This window comes from Rhinoderma darwinii, chromosome 2, assembly GCF_050947455.1.
Source record: "Rhinoderma darwinii isolate aRhiDar2 chromosome 2, aRhiDar2.hap1, whole genome shotgun sequence".
NCBI lineage: Eukaryota > Metazoa > Chordata > Amphibia > Anura > Rhinodermatidae > Rhinoderma > Rhinoderma darwinii.
In genome coordinates, this window is record NC_134688.1 from 280,559,792 (window position 1) to 280,579,851 (window position 20,060).

The 20,060-nt window shown below is 39.3% G+C and overlaps 1 protein-coding gene across 1 annotated transcript in view; it reads right to left on the reverse strand.

The window, feature by feature from the left end:
• Positions 1–1,886: 1,886 nt before the first annotated feature.
• Positions 1,887–20,060, reverse strand: part of LAPTM5 (lysosomal protein transmembrane 5) — a 58,311-nt gene continuing 40,137 nt past the window's right edge. The window contains exons 4-8 of the mRNA XM_075850552.1: positions 15,338–15,466; positions 14,868–14,996; positions 8,658–8,747; positions 3,788–3,883; positions 1,887–2,317 (exon numbers count right to left, since the gene is read on the reverse strand). Of these exons, the coding sequence (XP_075706667.1) occupies positions 2,243–2,317; positions 3,788–3,883; positions 8,658–8,747; positions 14,868–14,996; positions 15,338–15,466 (519 nt within the window). The 3' untranslated portion in view covers positions 1,887–2,242. The remainder of the gene's footprint in view (positions 2,318–3,787; positions 3,884–8,657; positions 8,748–14,867; positions 14,997–15,337; positions 15,467–20,060) is intronic.

Below are 20,060 nucleotides of genomic sequence, written 5' to 3' on the forward strand. Positions count from 1 at the left end.
ACTTAAGTTAAGTTAAATATTATCGTTGTCGGCAACACATCTGCCTGTGTAAACAGGGAGACGCGCTGCCGACATGATAATAATAGATGGGGACGAGCGATCGGAGTAACGACCGCTCATCATCATTCATAGCTCCATGTGACAGGAGCAAACGAGTGCCGATCAACCATGTCTCGTTGATCGGCGCTCGGCTGCACCAGCCACTTATCGGCCGGTGTAAAAGGGCCTTTACTCTGCTCATCCCATATCTGTCTATACAGAAAAGCTGACAAGTTAAGTGGACTATAGAAATCAGGAAGCATCAGACTATTGTGACTGTTATAGTGGCCAGTGTGCATAATACTAAAATATACCTATATTTTTTTTATGTGAATATTAACAAAAATTACAAAAAATTAAAAGCTGATTTATGTAATATGTCACGTTCTGATTATACTTTGCCTTTAACTTATTTAGAATTCATTCTAAAGAGTTATTTGCCCATGTGTCCCAATCATATGAGAATACATTTCCTATGTTAGTTTAATTATAGCCTGGCACCCAAGATAACTGTCAGAATGAAAATAAGAGAAACTTTTTAAGGTATTGCAATCTTGATGCAGTTTTTGGTGCAGATCTGTAACTTAAAAAAACTATTGTTTCAAAAATTCCTACTTTCAAGCATTATTTTTTTTTATTTAAAAAATGTGTTAATATTATCAGATGTAAAGCTGGTTGAGTTCATGTCAATAATCAAAAAATTGTGATATAGTCAGACACTCTAATTGCTTAAAATTAAAGGTGTTTTCTGTTTTTATGTAAATTATGCTTAATCAATGTATAATGAAAAGTTGTGCAACTTCCAAGCGACTTTTTGTTGTTGTTCAATTTCTTATTATTTTCAAGATCTCTGCATGCTGCCATTGAACAGCAAAATGCTTGTTTACATCAGGAGACTGAAAACTTCAGTAAGTAGCTTAGGGCTCTCATTTATAATGAGCTTTGCATCTTTGCCAGTTAAATATGACCATCACAGGGTTATGTGAAATACTCCCTACATAATTTCACATGAAACTAAAAGTGTAATTAAGGCTTCGTTCACATCTGCGCTAGGGCTCCGTTCCGATGTTCCATCGGAGCTTTTAGTTCGAACGGAGCCCTGACAGACACAAACGGAAACCATAGGTTTCCGTTTCCATCACCATTTCAATGGTGACGTATCCGGTGCCAATGGTTTCTGTTTGTTTCCCATTGTGCAAGGGTTCCCTCATTTTGACTGAATCAATATCGTAGTCGACTATGCTATTCATTTCTGTCAAAACGACAGTCAGGGCTCCGTTCTGACGGAAAGCTCAGACGGAACGTCGGAACGGAGCCCTAGCACAGATGTGAACGAAGCCTAAGTTTTTTTGATTGCATGTTGATTACCATCACTTGTTGATAAGTTGATAATATTCCTTTCATGTTATCACTTTTTCTTGAGATCTAATCCATTTTCCATTTCTCCATAAACTTCAGTGCGTTTATTTCAGTATTTTATGTAACACCTTAGGTCTATTTCTGTGCATTTTATATGAATGGGCTGTAATACAATGTCATAGGGACATATGACATTACAATACAGTTTTAAAATAATGTTCAAAAAGTCCCCTAATGGGATTTAAAAAAAATCAAAACAAATAAAGTTTACTATTTAAAAAAATAATTACCCAAAGGAAATAAATAAAATAAACAAGATTGTTTTATAAAATAATTATTTTTTATTGAATAAAAATTAATAAACAGTAAGAGACATATACATATTGGGTATTCCCATACTCAAAATGACCTGTAGAGTAAAGTTATCTTTTAAATTAGCTAAGGTAAACAGGGGAAAAAAATTAAAAGAACTATGGTGGAATTGCTTTTTTCATTCATTATATCCATAGTACATTTATTAAAATAAATTTTAAGTTAACTTTTATGTACCCTAAAATTATTTGTAAAAAAAAATTATCTACAACTGGTAATGCAAAAACCAGGCCTTAAACAGCTTAATAGACATTAATAATAAAAAGTTGTGCCTGACGGAATAAGAGGAGTGGTCCTTTAGGCAAAAATTGTCTCGGCCCTTAAGTGGTTAAAGAAAGTTTTCAAATGTTCTTGCTCTCTTTTTTGCTTTCAGTGGGTGAGGAATTGCACTAGTCCTTTCTCTATGTATCAAGTATAGGATGAAAGGAAGCTTTTAACGAAGAAGCAGTACTTTTTTTTGTAGATCTGTGCTTTAAACAGTGGAGTATGGAGGGGGTAAATCTTTGAATTTCATTTTAGCAGCCTCCTTGTAGGATGGCAGTGCTGTCTGTAAAACACAACAAATAGTTTATATACAAGGATAAGAACAAATAATATAAGTATCTTGTAAATAAAATATACTGTAAAGAAATATATCATGATAAAGAATATTTTTTTCTAGATGTTCATGACCTTTTCCGTTTTACTCTACATTATAGATTTTTCTTAGGCCTTGCTTGCTGGATAGTTTATATACAAAAAGTCCTCAAAATGAGGAGCCACATAGACATAATAATAATGATAATAATAATTATCAACTTTCTTTTTGATCATTTTGTTAACAAGTTACATAATGTGTATTGCCTTCTTAACTGCCTGGATTATTTACATGAACCGTGTGAAGGAACTTGAGGAGAAAAGGGGGGTCATCTAGCCAAGACCCTGTACTAATGTTAAATGCACTTTTGCAAAGCATTTTTGTTTCTCCAGTGTATCTAAATGAAAAAAAATGAAGCAACTTTACAAATTGATCCAATTAACTTTACCACAATTTTATGTAAACAGGTCCTATGCAGACCTATGTGTCTCCATAGAAACCGACTACAAAAAATATGCGTGCTCTCAGATTACACGGCCGTATGTTATTCTCTTCAACTTGTCCTCTTCTTCTTGCTATCTTACAGACATTAGGAGAGGGGCAGATAGAAGTAAGTAACACATGACTGCATTATCAGGTGATACAGGGGTTGTCAATAATAGAAACACATAGGACTCCTTAGGAGCTGTACCCATAATAACATAGAATGTTTTTAATTTGGCCTTGTTGACTTGGCCTCCAAACTCCTTAGATCTCAGGGCAATCGGGCATCTGTGGGATGTGGTGCAAAAAAGAAAGTCCGATCTATTGAGGCCCTACCTCAAAACTTACAGGACTTAAAGAATCTGCTGCTGACGTCTTGATGCCAGATATCACAGCTCACCTTTAGACGACTTGTGGAGCCCATGTATCGACGGGTGGCTCTTTTGGTGGCACAAGGGGGACCTACACAATCTTAGGCAGGTGGTTTTAATGGTTTAATGTTATGGCTGAACAGTGTATATACACACATGCCACACATATATGCATTTATTTGTTTGTGGGTGGCACCTGCAGATTAAGTTTCTTATGCATGTGCCATCAACAGTCAAATACCTGAAGATGATGTAATGTCAATGTTAACGTCGTAAATGCAAAGTGCGGTGCTGACATTTAAACGGTGGTACGTATGCTTCTATGGCGACGAGTGGGTTGAGGGACATCTCCAGCCCCTGTGGAGCTGCCAAAGACCCTACTATACCCTATCAGACCCTATCAAGATGAATTATTTTTATGAACATATGAAAAGATATAAACATTGACATTATCTAAAGCCATCCTTGGTGCAACCATTTTTTGTTAAGCTCTACTTGTTGTATCAGTACTGTACTTTTAACTTTATGATTGCATTTATTTATTAACAGTTTTAAAGTTCCTGGGGATAGGTTTAGTGGACATTACCTTTGAGATTTCTTTCAGATGCTTGTTTTTTCCTTCATTCTTTGCTGAATAATTTGAACCCTCGAAGACTTTCCAGACACTCCATATCATAAGTGCCTTTAGATAAAACATTGAATTATTCATTAATATATTAATGCATGTTATAGATTATTTTATTTTTACAAACATTTTATTTTATGTATATCCTATATGAGAACATAGATGCAGACATATTGACTCATATCATAAATAATCAGATTTTTCATGGTAAATTACACTGGAGATATTGAGACAACTGAATAAGGCTAAAACCACCATACAAACGGAATTATTATTATTATTATTATTAATAATAAGAATTAATCAAATCGAAAAAACCCTAAACCATGAATATTTTCTTTAGAGGCTGTGTACTGTTATACTCCGTAATATCATAAAAACAAAGTATACACAGGATATGAACCCTAATCCCATTTATGAATGGTAACAAAGACACTACTGGATTCACTGTTGACTGACACAGCAACAAAAATGGAAGATTTGTGTTACTTTGCCTGTAAACAAGTTTCTCATCCAATTAAAAGTAGGTCGTTTATTTGACCCAATAAATAATTTTCAGAACAGAAAACTCTATGTGCAGAACACACTGAATTATCTTATGTGGTTAAGCAAATATTTTGTCATTTTTGTTGTCAGTCATTAGAAATAGCAGCATCAGCATTTATTTCACTGTCAATCACAGGTCTATTGAATGGACAAGCTCTTTATCTATAATCCAACAAACAGTTTAGACCCCTTTCTGAATGTTATTTAAAACTAAACTTGTGACATTGAATTCTAGTAGAGAGGGAAGTCATTATGCAGCAACTTTATTTTAAAGAGGTTGTTTCACAAAGACAACTTCTTTTCCATATGCCTTATAAAGGTATATGGACGTCATAGAGGGGGTCTAAGTATCAGCAACTTCTGCTCTGGTGGACATGGCCCATACATGCATTACAGTGAAGGAAATAAGTATTTGATCCCTTGCTGATTTTGTACGTTTGCCCACTGTCAAAGACATGAACAGTCTAGAATTTTTAGGCTAGGTTAATTTTACCAGTGAGAGATAGATTATATAAAAAAAAAAAAAAAAAAATCACATTGTCAAAATTATATATATTTATTTGCATTGTGCACAGAGAAATAAGTATTTGATCCCTTTGGCAAACAAGACTTAATACTTGGTGGCAAAACCCTTGTTGGCAAGCACAGCAGTCAGACATTTTTAGTAGTTGATGATGAGGTTTGCACACATGTTAGATGGAATTTTGGCCCACTCCTCTTTGCAGATCATCTGTAAATCATTAAGATTTCGAGGCTGTCGCTTGGCAACTCGGATCTTCAGCTCCCTCCATAAGTTTTCGATGGGATTAAGGTCTGGAGACTGGCTAGGCCACTCCATGACCTTAATGTGCTTCTTTTTGAGCCACTCCTTTGTTGCCTTGGCTGTATGTTTCGGGTAATTGTCATGCTGGAAGACCCAGCCACGAGCCATTTTTAATGTCCTGGTGGAGGGAAGGAGGTTGTCACTCAGGATTTGACGGTACATGGCTCCATCCATTCTCCCATTGATGCGGTGAAGTAGTCCTGTGCCCTTAGCAGAGAAACACCCCCAAAACATAATGTTTCCACCTCCATGCTTGACAGTGGGGACGGTGTTCTTTGGGTCATAGGCAGCATTTCTCTTCCTCCAAACACGGCGAGTTGAGTTAATGCCAAAGAGCTCAATTTTAGTCTCATCTGACCACAGCACCTTCTCCCAATCACTCTCAGAATCATCCAGATGTTCATTTGCAAACTTCAGACGGGCCTGTACATGTGCCTTCTTGAGCAGGGGGACCTTGCGGGCACTGCAGGATTTTAATCCATTACGGCGTAATGTGTTACCAATGGTTTTCTTGGTGACTGTGGTCCCAGCTGCCTTGAGATCATTAACAAGTTCCCCCCGTGTAGTTTTCAGCTGAGCTCTCACCTTCCTCAGGATCAAGGATACCCCACGAGGTGAAATTTTGCATGGAGCCCCAGATCGATGTCGATTGACAGTCATTTTATATGTTTTCCATTTTCTTACTATTGCACCAACAGTTGTCTCCTTCTCACCCAGCATCTTACTTATGGTTTTGTAGCCCATTCCAGCCTTGTGCAGGTCTATGATCTTGTCCCTGACATCCTTAGAAAGCTCTTTTGGTCTTGCCCATGTTGTAGAGGTTAGAGTCAGACTGATTAATTGAGTCTGTGGACAGGAGTCTTTTATACAGGTGACCATTTAAGACAGCTGTCTTTAATGCAGGCACCAAGTTGATTTGGAGCGTGTAACTGGTCTGGAGGAGGCTGAACTCTTAATGGTTGGTAGGGGGTCAAATACTTATTTCTCTGTGCACAATGCAAATAAATACATATAATTTTGACAATGTGATTTTCTTTTTTTTTTTAATATATATAATCTATCTCTCATTGGTAAAATTAACCTAGCCTAAAAATTCTAGACTGTTCATGACTTTGACAGTGGGCAAACTTACAAAATCAGCAAGGGATGAAATACTTATTTCCTCCACTGTATATGGACATTTATTCACGTGAGTGGTCCACAATGTAATACTAAAATTCCCCAGTAGTGGCCGCAACTTAACAGCTAAGCGACTATGACAGTTTAACAACCGCCAAGCACCTAGTTATTACACTTTATGCCAGACAGCAACTTGATTATGTCAGATTTTGTATTTTTTTTCTTTTATATACTGGGCATAATAAGCATATGGCATTGAAGAACACTATGGACACCATCTATACAACATGTACAGATCCTAGTGTTGTATTTCATGTTTAACAAGTTGTAAATACTTAAAGTACCTGCAAGGCTAGATAACATAATTGGCTAAAGATCCATGTGTCCTACAGAAAAATGTAATCTTCCACCTCCCCACTGAACACTATAAAAATCAAGGAATCATACATTCCCAATAGAAACCATGGAATTTAGCCGCCAAATTTCACAGTGCATCACGGAACTTAGGATCCTTCTACACCGGCCAATATTGGCCGTAAAAATGAGCGCCGTTGATCGGCACTCGATTGCTTCTTTCACAAGGAGCTATGTATGGGGACCAGAGATCAATACTACAATTGCTCTTCCCCATGCATTTCCATCATGTCGGCAGCACATCTCCCTGTTTACACAGGGAGATGTGCTGCCGACAACGATAAAATTTGGTATTTACACAGGGCAATGATTGTGAATGAGCATTCATATGAACACTCGTTTGCCCAATAATTGGCCAATATTAAATAGCCTTTAACCTTACCTCTCCCAACTGTACACATGGAAATTTACCACAGGATACCAACAGTATCCAGCTGTCGACTGTATGCTTTGGCAGTATTATTTGAGTGCTGTATGGACACTTTTATATGCCAGTCTTGTGGTTAGTATTTTTAAGCCAAAAACATGAGTAGGTCCATAACACAGAAAAGGTACAAATCTTTCCATTATACTTTTAGTAGGTTCCACTCCTAGTATTAACTTACAAATACTGAAGCAAAATACTGATCAAAATATTGCCAAGTAAAAGTGGCCTATAACAATGTTATTTAGGTACAGCCTGACATTATCAGTTGGGCATCTTTTAATTCAGTTTGCCCTCTTCTCTGAAGAAAGTAATGGACACCGTTGCTTCTTGACAGTCTAATGCATGTTATAGCCTTTGTTTTTTCAAACTACAAAAACTTTTCATTTTGGCCATTTTCAAACTTTAGACATGACACTGTAGTACATACTTTGAAAATGAGGCTTTCTAGTCACATGTGAATAATGAAAAAAAAATCTGTAATTTCTAACAGTTATAATTTTATTATTATATTATAATTATAATTCTTCAATATTCCAACATGGAATTTAATTTCTAAATATATTTTTAAGCAAATGTAATGATATCCCAATATTCCAACATGGAATTTCATTTCTAAATATATTTTAAGTAAATGTAATGGTATCTTGTTTAAACAAGTAGTAAGACATCACATTTATGCTCAGCTCACATCACATTTATGCCTTGCGCATATGCTAGGAAATACTCCTGACGGATGTGACAAACACAAAGCCCAACATGACACTGTATACATCATCAATATTCCCCCAAGTTACAGTGGCCCTATATATAGGAAAGTGCAGCAGGCAATGCTTTCCCATACAGTAAACAAACATGTATACCCGCCCGGATGCCAACAGGACACTCATCTAATGGGCCTATAGGAGTTTATGGCAGGTTTAGCATATTCACACTAGCTCCAATTTCATAGGAAGCCTATAACCATATTAGTATGTTTTTGAAGTGTCGGAAGAAACTGGAGAACCTAGAGGAAATCCAGGCAAATATGGAAGAACATACAAACTCCAGGCAGATGTTGTCCTTAGTCAGATTTTAACCCAGGACTCCAGTGCTGCAAGGCAATAGTGTTAACCACTGAGACATCTCACTACCCTTTATTATTAGTATTATCATATAGCATTGGTTACCCGTGGAATTTTTAGCTTATCTAATTTGTAGTCCTCCAGATTTGTTGTTGCAAGAATTTACAGATAAGTGGAATTAATAGTCTGAGATTTAGTGTCTTCAGAGAACTCTTGGCCTCTTAATAAGATATTGCTGGACATTATGCCCTGTTTATTTCTACCAGTTCCTTGTGCTCTGCTGGCGCTAAGTAAGGGAGTTTATGGAGCGGACATGGTATATATTCCTCTTGCTAATTGCATTGCACGGAATTGCTGAATCGTCTTTCTCTCGCTTACTCAGTTTAATTAAACAGCTCACTGTAATGTTTAGAACTGTATATTGAGAAATGAAAATGTTACCTTATATAAGATCACAGCAGTATGGAGCACTAAGAAGATGATCATTTTCTTGATGTATTTCTCAGAAGACATGCTCGCCGAAAAGTAAGTCTAAGATAAAGAGCAGAGTTTATTAGTATTTCACCCCATAAACAGAATTGCTAATGCTTTTTATAATCCCACAGATTTAAGATAGATAATAAAGTGCATACTTTCACCACATCTTCTAAAGAAGCAGAATATTGATTTATTCTGGTAGCAATATGGAGTTCAAATCTAGATCATCTTTACCTTTTTATTGCTTTTTGCTTAGCATTTCTAAACCACATGAACCCGAGCATTTCGACTATAATAAACTTAAAGATGCAGCAGAGCTGAATTTATAAATCTTGCAGGGTCTAATCTGGCACAACTCGTGAACAGCAAAATGCGTTATTTGTTGTTTTCAATGGAGCTGTAGGTGAACCTTCAAATTTATCTTAAAATGTATTTTCATATATTTTAATAAAACCTTTATTGTGGCCACTAGATTGATTCAGGGTCAGACTCTATGATAGATAGATAGATAGATAGATAGATAGATAGATAGATACAGAGGCGTAGCTAGGTTCTCCAGCACTCGGGGCAAAGATTCAGTTTGGCGCCCCCCCCCCCCCCAACCTCTTTCCCGACATCTCCTTCCCCCTCACCGTGTTTGTTTTCTCTACCAATCGACGTGTCATTTCTTTTCCACATTTCTTTTTATGTAACGTGAGCATAAAAACATTTGTACATTTTACAAGCAATATACTGTAGTTCTATACACAACACCAGAACCAAGCTCAGTACATAAATACAGCCCCAAAACCAAGCTCAGTACATACAGTGAAGGAAATAAGTATTTGATCCCTTGCTGATTTTGTAAGTTTGCCCACTGTCAAAGACATGAACAGTCTAGAATTTTTAGGCTAGGTTAATTTTACCAGTGAGAGATAGATTATATTTTAAAAAAAACAGAAAATCACATAGTCAAAATTATATATATTTATTTGCATTGTGCACAGAGAAATAAGTATTTGATCCCTTGGCAAACAAGACTTAATACTTGGTGGCAAAACCCTTGTTGGCAAGCACAGCAGTCAGACGTTTTTTGTAGTTGAATGATGAGTTTTGCACACATGTTAGATGGAATTTTGGCCCACTCCTCTTTGCAGATCATCTCTAAATCATTAAGATTTACAGGCTGTCGCTTGGCAACTCGGATCTTCAGCTCCCTCCATAAGTTTTCGATGGGATTAAGGTCTGGAGACTGGCTAGGCCACTCCATGACCTTAATGTGCTTCTTTTTGAGCCACTCCTTTGTTGCCTTGGCTGTATGTTTTGGGTCATTGTCGTGCTGGAAGACCCAGCCACGAGCCATTTTTAATGCCCTGGTGGAGGGATGGAGGTTGTCACTCAGGATTTGACGGTACATGGCTTCATCCATTCTCCCATTGATGCGGTGAAGTAGTCCTGTGCCCTTAGCAGAGAAACACCCCCAAAACATAATGTTTCCACCTCCATGCTTGACAGTGGGGACGGTGTTCTTTGGGTCATAGGCAGCATTTCTCTTCCTCCAAACACGGCGAGTTGAGTTAATGCCAAAGAGCTCAATTTTAGTCTCATCTGACCACAGCACCTTCTCCCAATCACTCTCAGAATCATCCAGATGTTCATTTGCAAACTTCAGACGGGCCTGTACATGTGCCTTCTTGAGCAGGGGGACCTTGCGGGCACTGCAGGATTTTAATCCATTACGGCGTAATGTGTTACCAATGGTTTTCTTGGTGATTGTGGTCCCAGCTGCCTTGAGATCATTAACAAGTTCCCCCCGTGTAGTTTTCGGCTGAGCTCTCACCTTCCTCAGTATCAAGGATACCCCACGAGGTGAGATTTTGCATGGAGCCCCAGATCGATGTCGATTGACAGTCATTTTGTATGTCTTCCATTTTCTTACTATTGCACCAACAGTTGTCTCCTTCTCACCCAGCGTCTTACTTATGGTTTTGTAGCCCATTCCAGCCTTGTGCAGGTCTATGATCTTGTCCCTGACATCCTTAGAAAGCTCTTTGGTCTTGCCCATGTTGTAGAGGTTAGAGTCAGACTGATTAATTGAGTCTGTGAACAGGAGTCTTTTATACAGGTGACCATTTAAGACAGCTGTCTTTAATGCAGGCACCAAGTTGATTTGGAGCGTGTAACTGGTCTGGAGGAGGCTGAACTCTTAATGGTTGGTAGGGGATCAAATACTTATTTCTCTGTGCACAATGCAAATAAATATATAGAATTTTGACTATGTGATTTTCTGTATTTTTTTTTATATATAATCTATCTCTTACTGGTAAAATGAACCTAGCCTAAAAATTCTAGACTGTTCATGACTTTGACAGTGGGCAAACGTACAAAATCAGCAAGGGATCAAATACTTATTTCCTTCACTGTATATACAGCACCAGCACAAATACAGCTCAATTTAGTGCAACCCCTGCTGTATAGGTGTGTACGGCGTAAAACTACAGCTCTCAGCATGGCCCGAACAATGATAAGGATATGCTGGGAGTTGCTGTTTCACAAGAAATAAATCCTATCATAATCATCTCACTGCAGAACATACAGTTACTACAGTACTGATTAGAGGCAGAATAAACATTTACATTAAGTGACTCACCGGTGACGTCTCAGATTCTAGTTCTTTTTCTCCATCCGATCCAGACCTCTATGATGACTTCTCCCGGTCACAGCCCATTTCTGCAGTTTGCCGCTCAGATGTCTTCAGCTTCTCAATTTTCCAACATTTCTGCACCTATAAATAAAGATAAAGTTCTCATTATACCACGCACTACGCCCCTAAATATAATAGTGCCATACACAGCACCTCTAATTATAATAGTACCACACACACACACACACACACACACACACACACACACACACACACACACACACACACACACTGTGCCCCCTGTAGATAGTGTCTGCCATAGAGCCCCCTGTAGATAGTGCCCCCATAGAGCCTACCCCTGTATATAGGATCCCACAAATAACTCCCCCTATAGTGCTCTACAGATAGCCCACCCCTGTATATAGCCCCCTGTAGATATAGCCCAGCCCTGTATATAGTGCTCCACGTATAGCCCAACCCTAGCCGACTGTAGATATAGCCCACCCCTGTATATAATGCTCTACAGGTCGCCCACCCCTGTATATAGCCCTCCTGTTGATATAGCCCACCCCTGTATATAGCCCCCCTGTAGATATAGCCTACCCCTGTATATAGTGCTCCACTAGATTGTCGCTATCTGTGGAGCACTATATACAGGGGTGGACTATATGTACAGGGGGGCTATATACAGGGGTGGGTTTTCTGTGGAGCTCTATAGGGGGAGCCATTTGTGGGATACTATATACAGGGGTGGGCTATATCTACAGGAGGACTATATACAGGGGTGGGTTATATCTACAGGGGGGACTATATCTACAGGGGGGACTATATCTACAGGGGGGACTATATCTACAGGGGTGGGCTATATCTACAGGGGGGCTATATCTACAGGGGTACTATATCTACAAGGGGACTATATCTACAGGGGGACTATATCTACAGGGGTGGGCTATATACAGGGGTGGGCTATATTTACAGAGATGGGCTATATCTACAGGGGTGGGCTATATCTACAGGGGTGGGCTATATCTACAGGGGGACTATATCTTCAGGGGGACTATATCTACAGGGGGACTATATCTACAGGGGGACTATATGAACAGGGGTGGGCTATATCTACAGGGGTGGGCTATATCTACAAGGGTGGGCTATATCTACAGGTGGGCTATATCCAGGGGTGGGCTATATCCAGGGGTGGGCTATATCCAGGGGTGGGCTATATCTACAGGGGGGCTATATCTACAGGGGGACTATATCTACAGGGGGACTATATCTACAGGGGGGCTATATCTACAGGGGGGCTATATACTATGTAGCCCTCCTGTAGTTATAGCTCACCCCTATATATAGTGCTCCACAGGTCGCCCACCCCTGTATATAGCCCCCCTGTAGATATAGCCTACCCCTGTATATAGTGCTCCACAGATAGCCCAACCCTGTATGTAGCCCCCTGTAGATATAGCCCACCCCTGTATATAGTGCTCCACATATAGTCCACCCCTGTATATAGTGTTTCACAGATAGCCCACCCCTGTATATAGCCCCCCTGTACATATAGTCCACCCCTGTATATAGTGCTCCACTAGATAGTCGCTATCTGTGGAGCACTATATACAGGGGTGGACTAAATGTACAGGGGGGCTATATACAGGGGTGGGCTTTCTGTGGAGCACTATAGGGGGAGCCATTTGTGGGATACTATATACAGGGGTGGGCTATATCTACAGGGGGACTATATACAGGGGTGGGTTATATCTACAGGGGGGACTATATCTACAGGGGGGACTATATCTACAGGGGTGGGCTATATCTACAGGGGGGCTATATCTACAGGGGGACTATATCTACAAGGGGACTATATCTACAGGGGGACTATATCTACAGGGGTGGGCTATATACAGGGGTGGGCTATATACAGGGGTGAGCTATATCTACAGGGGTGGGTTATATTTACAGGGATGGGCTATATCTACAGGGGTGGGCTATATCTACAGGGGTGGGCTATATCTACAGGGGTGGGCTATATCTACAGGTGGGCTATATCCAGGGGTGGGCTATATCCAGGGGTGGGCTATATCCAGGGGTGGGCTATATCTACAGGGGGGCTATATCTACAGGGGGACTATATCTACAGGGGGACTATATCTACAGGGGGCTATATCTACAGGGGGGCTATATACTATATAGCCCCCCTGTAGCTATAGCCCACCCCTGTATATGGTGCTCCATAGATAGCCCCCCCGTAGATAAACACCCCTCCGTAGATAAAGCCCCCCGCGTTTAGATAAAGCCCCCGTAGATAAAGTCCCCCTTGTAGATAAAGCCCCCACCATGTAGACAAAGTCCCCCTGTAGATAAAGTCCACCCCCCCGTAGATAAAGGCCCCCCGTGTAGACAAAGTCCTCCCCGTAGATAAAGTCCCCCCGTAGATAAAGTCCCCCTTGTAGATAATGCCCCCCTTCATGTAGACAAAGTCCCCCCCCCCCGTGTAGACAAAGTCCCCCCCCGTAGATAAAGGCCCCCCCATGTAGACAAAATCCCCCCTCCATAGATAAAGTCTCCCCCCGTAGATAAAGTCCCCCTTGTAGATAATGCCACACACTTTTATTACAATTAAAAAAAACAAAACAATTTAAACTCACCTTAATCCCGCTCCTACGCCATCTGGCAGCCATGGGGGTTGAACGCAGCGTCTATGAAAGGCGCTGATTGGCTGGGCAGGATGACTTTCCCTGTCACTCAGCGCCTTTCATCGATGGAAGCTTCACTGGTACAAAAGGTACCAGTCGCTTCCTCGATGCAAAAGCGCTGAATAGCTGGGCACGGAACGTGCCTGGTCATTCATTGCTTCTAATTGTACCTGTGTCCTATAGACACAGGTACAATTATAGTGAAGGAGAAGGTGGCGCTGGCACCCATCTCTAAGTTGTGAACGGGGCATATGCCCCGCCTGCCCCCCCCTAGCTACGCCCCTATATAGATGGATAGATAGATAGATAGATAGATAGATAGATAGATAGATAGATAGATAGATAGATAGATAGATGATAGATAGATCTACTTTGAAGAACAACATGGGTAGAATCTGTTTTATAGAAAACTTGTGGTTGCCATTAATTGAGGTAATATGAAGGACTATAGTGCTATATTACAAAGTTTATTTTACTAATTGACATATATTATACTGTATTTGAAGAATATTTTAATATTTAGGGTGTCATACAGTATTTTACTAAAACATTATAGTATTTGAATTGCAAGGGTATGTTCATATGCCACAGATATGTTGCAGAAACTGTTGTTTTCAATACTATATAAGAACACACATGGTATGCTTTTGTTTTCATTGCACTCAATGACAGATGTATTCTAATGTATAGGCATACAGTTATACAGTATACTTCTGGCCATATGATTAGCTGAACGTAAACACCAAAGGTACTCACATAAACGAACATTGTATTTTGCCTACATATGAAATGATGCACAGCATAGAAAATATAAAACTGGAGCTTATAATGATACAAATAATATAGTTGGTCATTACGTACGATGTAGTTTGCAGGCTTTCGGTTTAAGTAGGTTGGAAATTCAACATAACAGCTACAGGTAATCATCAATCTAAGGCACATCTGAAAAAATCTCCATTCTGATGACTGACTATCCAGCTTTGATATTGTCTGGAACAAATAAACTAATGTCAATACCAGGTAGAGCCCATTGACAAGGGTGGCATTATTTTTTGAAGAAAGAAAAACGACTTTTTGAATTCATAAAACCTATTTAGGCTGGAATTACACATGCAGTTTTCGTGTAAATTTTTGATGCAGTTTTTTGAGCCAAAAACAGTAGTGGATACAAAAGGGAAGAGAACTATAAGGCTTTTCTTTAAACTGTTCCTTGTTTTTGGATCCACTCCTGGCTTAGGCAAAAAAAAAAAACATAAAAAACTGCCACGAAAACTACATGCATGATTCCAGTCTTAACAGTCACACAGTAGGTATAAATAAAGTTAACTTACTATGTTGTCTTGTATAAACACTGCTTGTCTTGAGGGTATCTCACTACAAGGAATAAAAAACATCAGAAAACTCAGGATGAAATCCATAGTCTGTAAAGCCAAAAACGGCAAAACCAGAGTTCCTCGATTCTGAAATATAGAAAAATAAGAAACTAAAAACAATATAAAGGAAAAACAAGTAGAATAATGATTGTGTTAATAGTTACACAATTACACATACAGTCCAGACATAAAATGATTTTTCAGCGTTCTCATACATGGTGTTAGACTGTAGTCCGAAACCATGCCTTTGTATTTGATATACAGGAATATAATTTTGGTCTTGCTGTAGCAGTAGCCTTTTATGCCCCTGTGCTTTGTCTATACGTTAGACTAACTTCTATATTATAGTTAGCGTACTTATATATCGCTGAAACAAGGCATGTCACCAGGCATGGACTGGTAAATTGCCCAACCGGGTAGATTCCCAGCGGGCCAGGCTGAATAGTTGTCCACACAGGCCCAGATAGCCAGGCAAACGCAACCTTCAACTGTATCAACTGTATCCACGTCTTCAGGCCATAGGCTTCCTACTATAATATTCTCTGTTTTGCAAGCCTACAAGTCGCCACAACAGCACAAAGGACATCAGTATTCTGGCACAGTTGGCGAGATTATGACACTGGTCACTGCATAAAGCTGTAACAGTTCAGAAGAGGCCTTAGCCATGGCTCGGCTCATCGTGGAATCGCCGGGTTGGGCGAGTATAATTTTTTTTCTGGTGAACAAAGAGGCACTATTACTGTTCAGGGGGCACAAAGGTTAATATGCTTATTGGGGGCATTATACAATTTAGTGGCACACAGGTGACATTATTACATTTTAGGAGTAAACAGGGGGCATTATTACCTTCTAGGGCCATTATTACTTTCTAGCGGGCATTATTACTGTATTGTAGCAGTAAGGGGGTCATATTACTATGTTGGGGCAGAGAGGGGGCAGTATTACTGTCAAGAAGGCATTATTACTGTCTAGAGGGCTCAAAGGGGGCATAATAACTTTGTTGGGGACACTACGTTAAACATTATTACTCTGTGGGTGCAAAAGGGGTCATTATTGCTGTGTAGAAAAACAAAGGTGATAACATCACTATTACTGTGTAGAGTACAAAAGATGACACTTTTACTGTATTTTGCACTTTTATTGATTTTATAAAACTTATAAAGGGGCCTGGTCTGGGGTTTGAATTAATTTAGGGGTTTGGTCAGCAGTCTGAATTTATTTGTATTGCTACAGAGGATGGGGATAGCTTCAGAAGCAAGGAGCCAAAGACGTATCAGCAGCAAACTCTGCATCATCAGGAGTAGTCACCATAGCGGTCTGGGCCGGATAGAGTAGAAAACGGAGGAGAACTTCTACAATTTGAGAAGATGTCACCTATGAGTCACTGGATTTATAAAGAAGATGTCACCTCTCCTGTCATGTCTGTTATGGTAAATTCTTGTATTACACATGAAATAACAAATTTGGAGCATCCTCATTTAGAACTCAGTGTTGTGAGGTTCCTCTGTTATTTCTCCTAGAAATGTATGAATAAGGCCTGGCATACATGGAGACTTTTTGTGATGCAAATAACTGATTTTAACTATAGTGCTACAGCTGTCTTGTGGACTGCAGCTGTCACTGCATAGCTGAAAACTATCAGTACTGCCACAGAAAGTCTCAGTGTAGCCCAGGCCTAATTGACAACTGTGTGTTTTATTCATTCCTTGTCAACAGGATGTATCCCTACACAGTAATACTGTTAGGCCTCATGCACAAGACCGTAGCCATGTGCATGGCCGTGATTTTAGGGTCGGCCGTCCGCGGAGTGTCACCCGCGAGCCACCCGCGAGCCACCCGCAAATCGCGGGTAGTGCACATGGCTGCGTGCATCATTTTCTATGAGCCTGGACCAGGCTCCTAGGCCATGCACGGACCGTGGAAACCACGGTCGTGTGCATGGGCCCATTGAAATGAATGGGGCAGCAATTCACCCATGGATTTTCGGGGGAATTGCGGCCCGAAAAAGCATGTTTGTGTGCATGTGGCCTTAGTGATGATGATAATAACAAGATAAGGTACTGCACAATCTTGTAATAAAATATTAAAATGTCAATTCTTATAGAGCTCACCGCTCCCAGCACAGCATCCTTTTGGGGACTTTCCCACACTCTTCCAATACTCTTACACAGCGTCCTCCTCACTGACACCAGCTCTCTAGGGTGTATCTACGTATACCTGTAACAGTTAAACCTCCTCAGTAGCCGCAACACATCCAGGTAATTTAACCTCCAACCTTTTCAAACGCAACTTTAAAGGAGTCATGGAAGAAAAGCAAGACTGTGTGGATTCAGATTAAAAAAGGAGTATTCCCTCTGATGTTTTATTGTACTTACAGTATAGGTATTCTTAAAAAGTATGTCAAATATCACAGATGACCGACCAGTTTTGCCATTACGGCTTCATCAAAGGTCATCTGTCCGTTATTTTTATATTATTAAAAAGATTAACAAACTCTGCCTCTATTCACCGGTTAACACTTGCAGTGCCATACATATTCAATACATTATCAAATGAATATACAAAACAATGTAAAATCTATTTACAGATAAACAATTTAAATCTGGTTCAATGTTCATGCCTTTTGGGAACATTGTATATAAATAAATGAATTATATTTCCTTCTGAGATAGTACTTTAATTGTATCGCCACTTCCAAGGCTATTAATATTTTTAGATTTTTATAGTTGTTTTTGATCCATGGATAATAATGACAGCTATAATTATCTATGAAGCTGTCTCGGTCAGTTTGCTTGAAATATGTTTTGGTGTGAAGAGCATCACATTTTTTGAAAATCGTAAGTCAAAACATCCCTAAAAATCAGATGCTGAAAATAAGAAAGAATTGTACTCTTGATGAGGATTTTATTCAGCAGAATAAATTATTAAAACAAAGGCTTGCTGAGAAAATTTACTTATTGTAGATTGTTCATCAATGGAAAATAAGCTTTGTTGGGAATGAAATTTAAAGCTCCACTGATAATAACAAAATTCTCTAGGGATGGTTTTATGGTGAAGAGAAATTTGAAGAAACACTGGCATATACTAAAAGGTGCTAACAATTTAACGAAAATTATTCCTAAAATGTTGCAAGTGATATACAGGAAATCCGGAACTATTAGAGATCGCGTTGTAACTAGCTTTCTAAAGAAAGGAAAGGGGGAGTTAATGGTATAAAAGGGTTCTATCCGTATAAAACAAGTATAAACAAAAGTTTTAAACAAATGTCTAAAACCATGTAAAACAGAACATCTTTTGGTCCAATGACAGATAAAGAAAAAAAAAGAATAAAAAAAATAAATATATATATATATATATATATATATATATACATACATATATAAAAAAAAGAATTAGTCAATTGCAATAGTGCTAATGTAGTATACCTGCTACAATGTGAATGTGGGCTTCACTTTGTCGGCCGGACTGGCCACAAATAAAAAACTTGCATTAATGAACATATTAATAGCATAAGTAAAGGAAAGCAGACATAGTGTGTCCGCACATTTTCATTTGAAACATGATAAAAATCCCTATGGACTAAAAAAGACAGTCGTATCTGCAAATTAGTGAACCATTGGAGAGGTGGTGATACAATTATTAATAATAATAATAATAATATTTATTTATATAGCGCCAACATATTACACAGTACTTTACAATTTAGAGGGAACATGAAAGAAACAATATCAGACATTACATAGTGACAAAGTTAATTTACAATTCAAACCAGAGGAGTGAGGACCCTGCTCGCAAGAGCTTACAATCTATGAGGACATAAGGGAGACACAAAGTGTAATAGTGTTTGTTCTGTACAATGGTCCGGCCATTTTTATATACATGCGGTGGTAACATAAAGTTGCACCAGCCTGTATCCGTGTATGACGGACATGAATGGAAGGAGTGTGAGGGAATCTTATTCTGATGACTAATCTAAAAGGAGGGCCATGGAAAGGAGTCAGATTAGGGAATGTTATAGGCCTGTCTAAATAGATGTGTTTTCAGGGCACGTTTAAAACTGTGGATATTGGGAATTAATCTGATTGTCTGGGGTAGCACATTCCAGAGGACTGGTTCAGCACGAGAAAAATCTTGGAGACGGGAGTGGGAGGTTCGGATTATGGAGGATTTTAATCTAAGGTCGTTGGCAGATGTAAGGAGGTGCAGCACTGTGGAGAGCTTTGTGGGTAAGAGTAATAAGTTTGAATTTTATTCTGAAGGGGATGGGCAATCAGTGCAGTGACTGGCAAAGATTAGAGGCATTGGTGTAGCGGTTGGTCATAAATATGAGCCTGGCTGCTGCATTGAGGATAGATTGGAGAGGGGAGACTTTAGTGAGGGGAAGACCAACTAGTAATGAGTTACAGTAGTCAAGACGAGAGTGAATCAGAGCAACAATGAGAGTTTTGGCGTTTTCCTCCGTAAGAAAAGGGCGGATTCTGGAGATGTTTTTGAGGTGAAAATGAAAGTGATTAAATGTGAGGAGTAAAGGAAAGATCTGAGTCAAAAATAACACAGAGACAGCGGGCGTGCTGCTTAGGAGTTATGATAGTGCCACACACAGAGATGGAGACATCAGGTTTAGGGAGGTTAGTAGATGGTGGGAACACAAGGAGCTGAGTTTTAGAAAGATTCCGTTTCA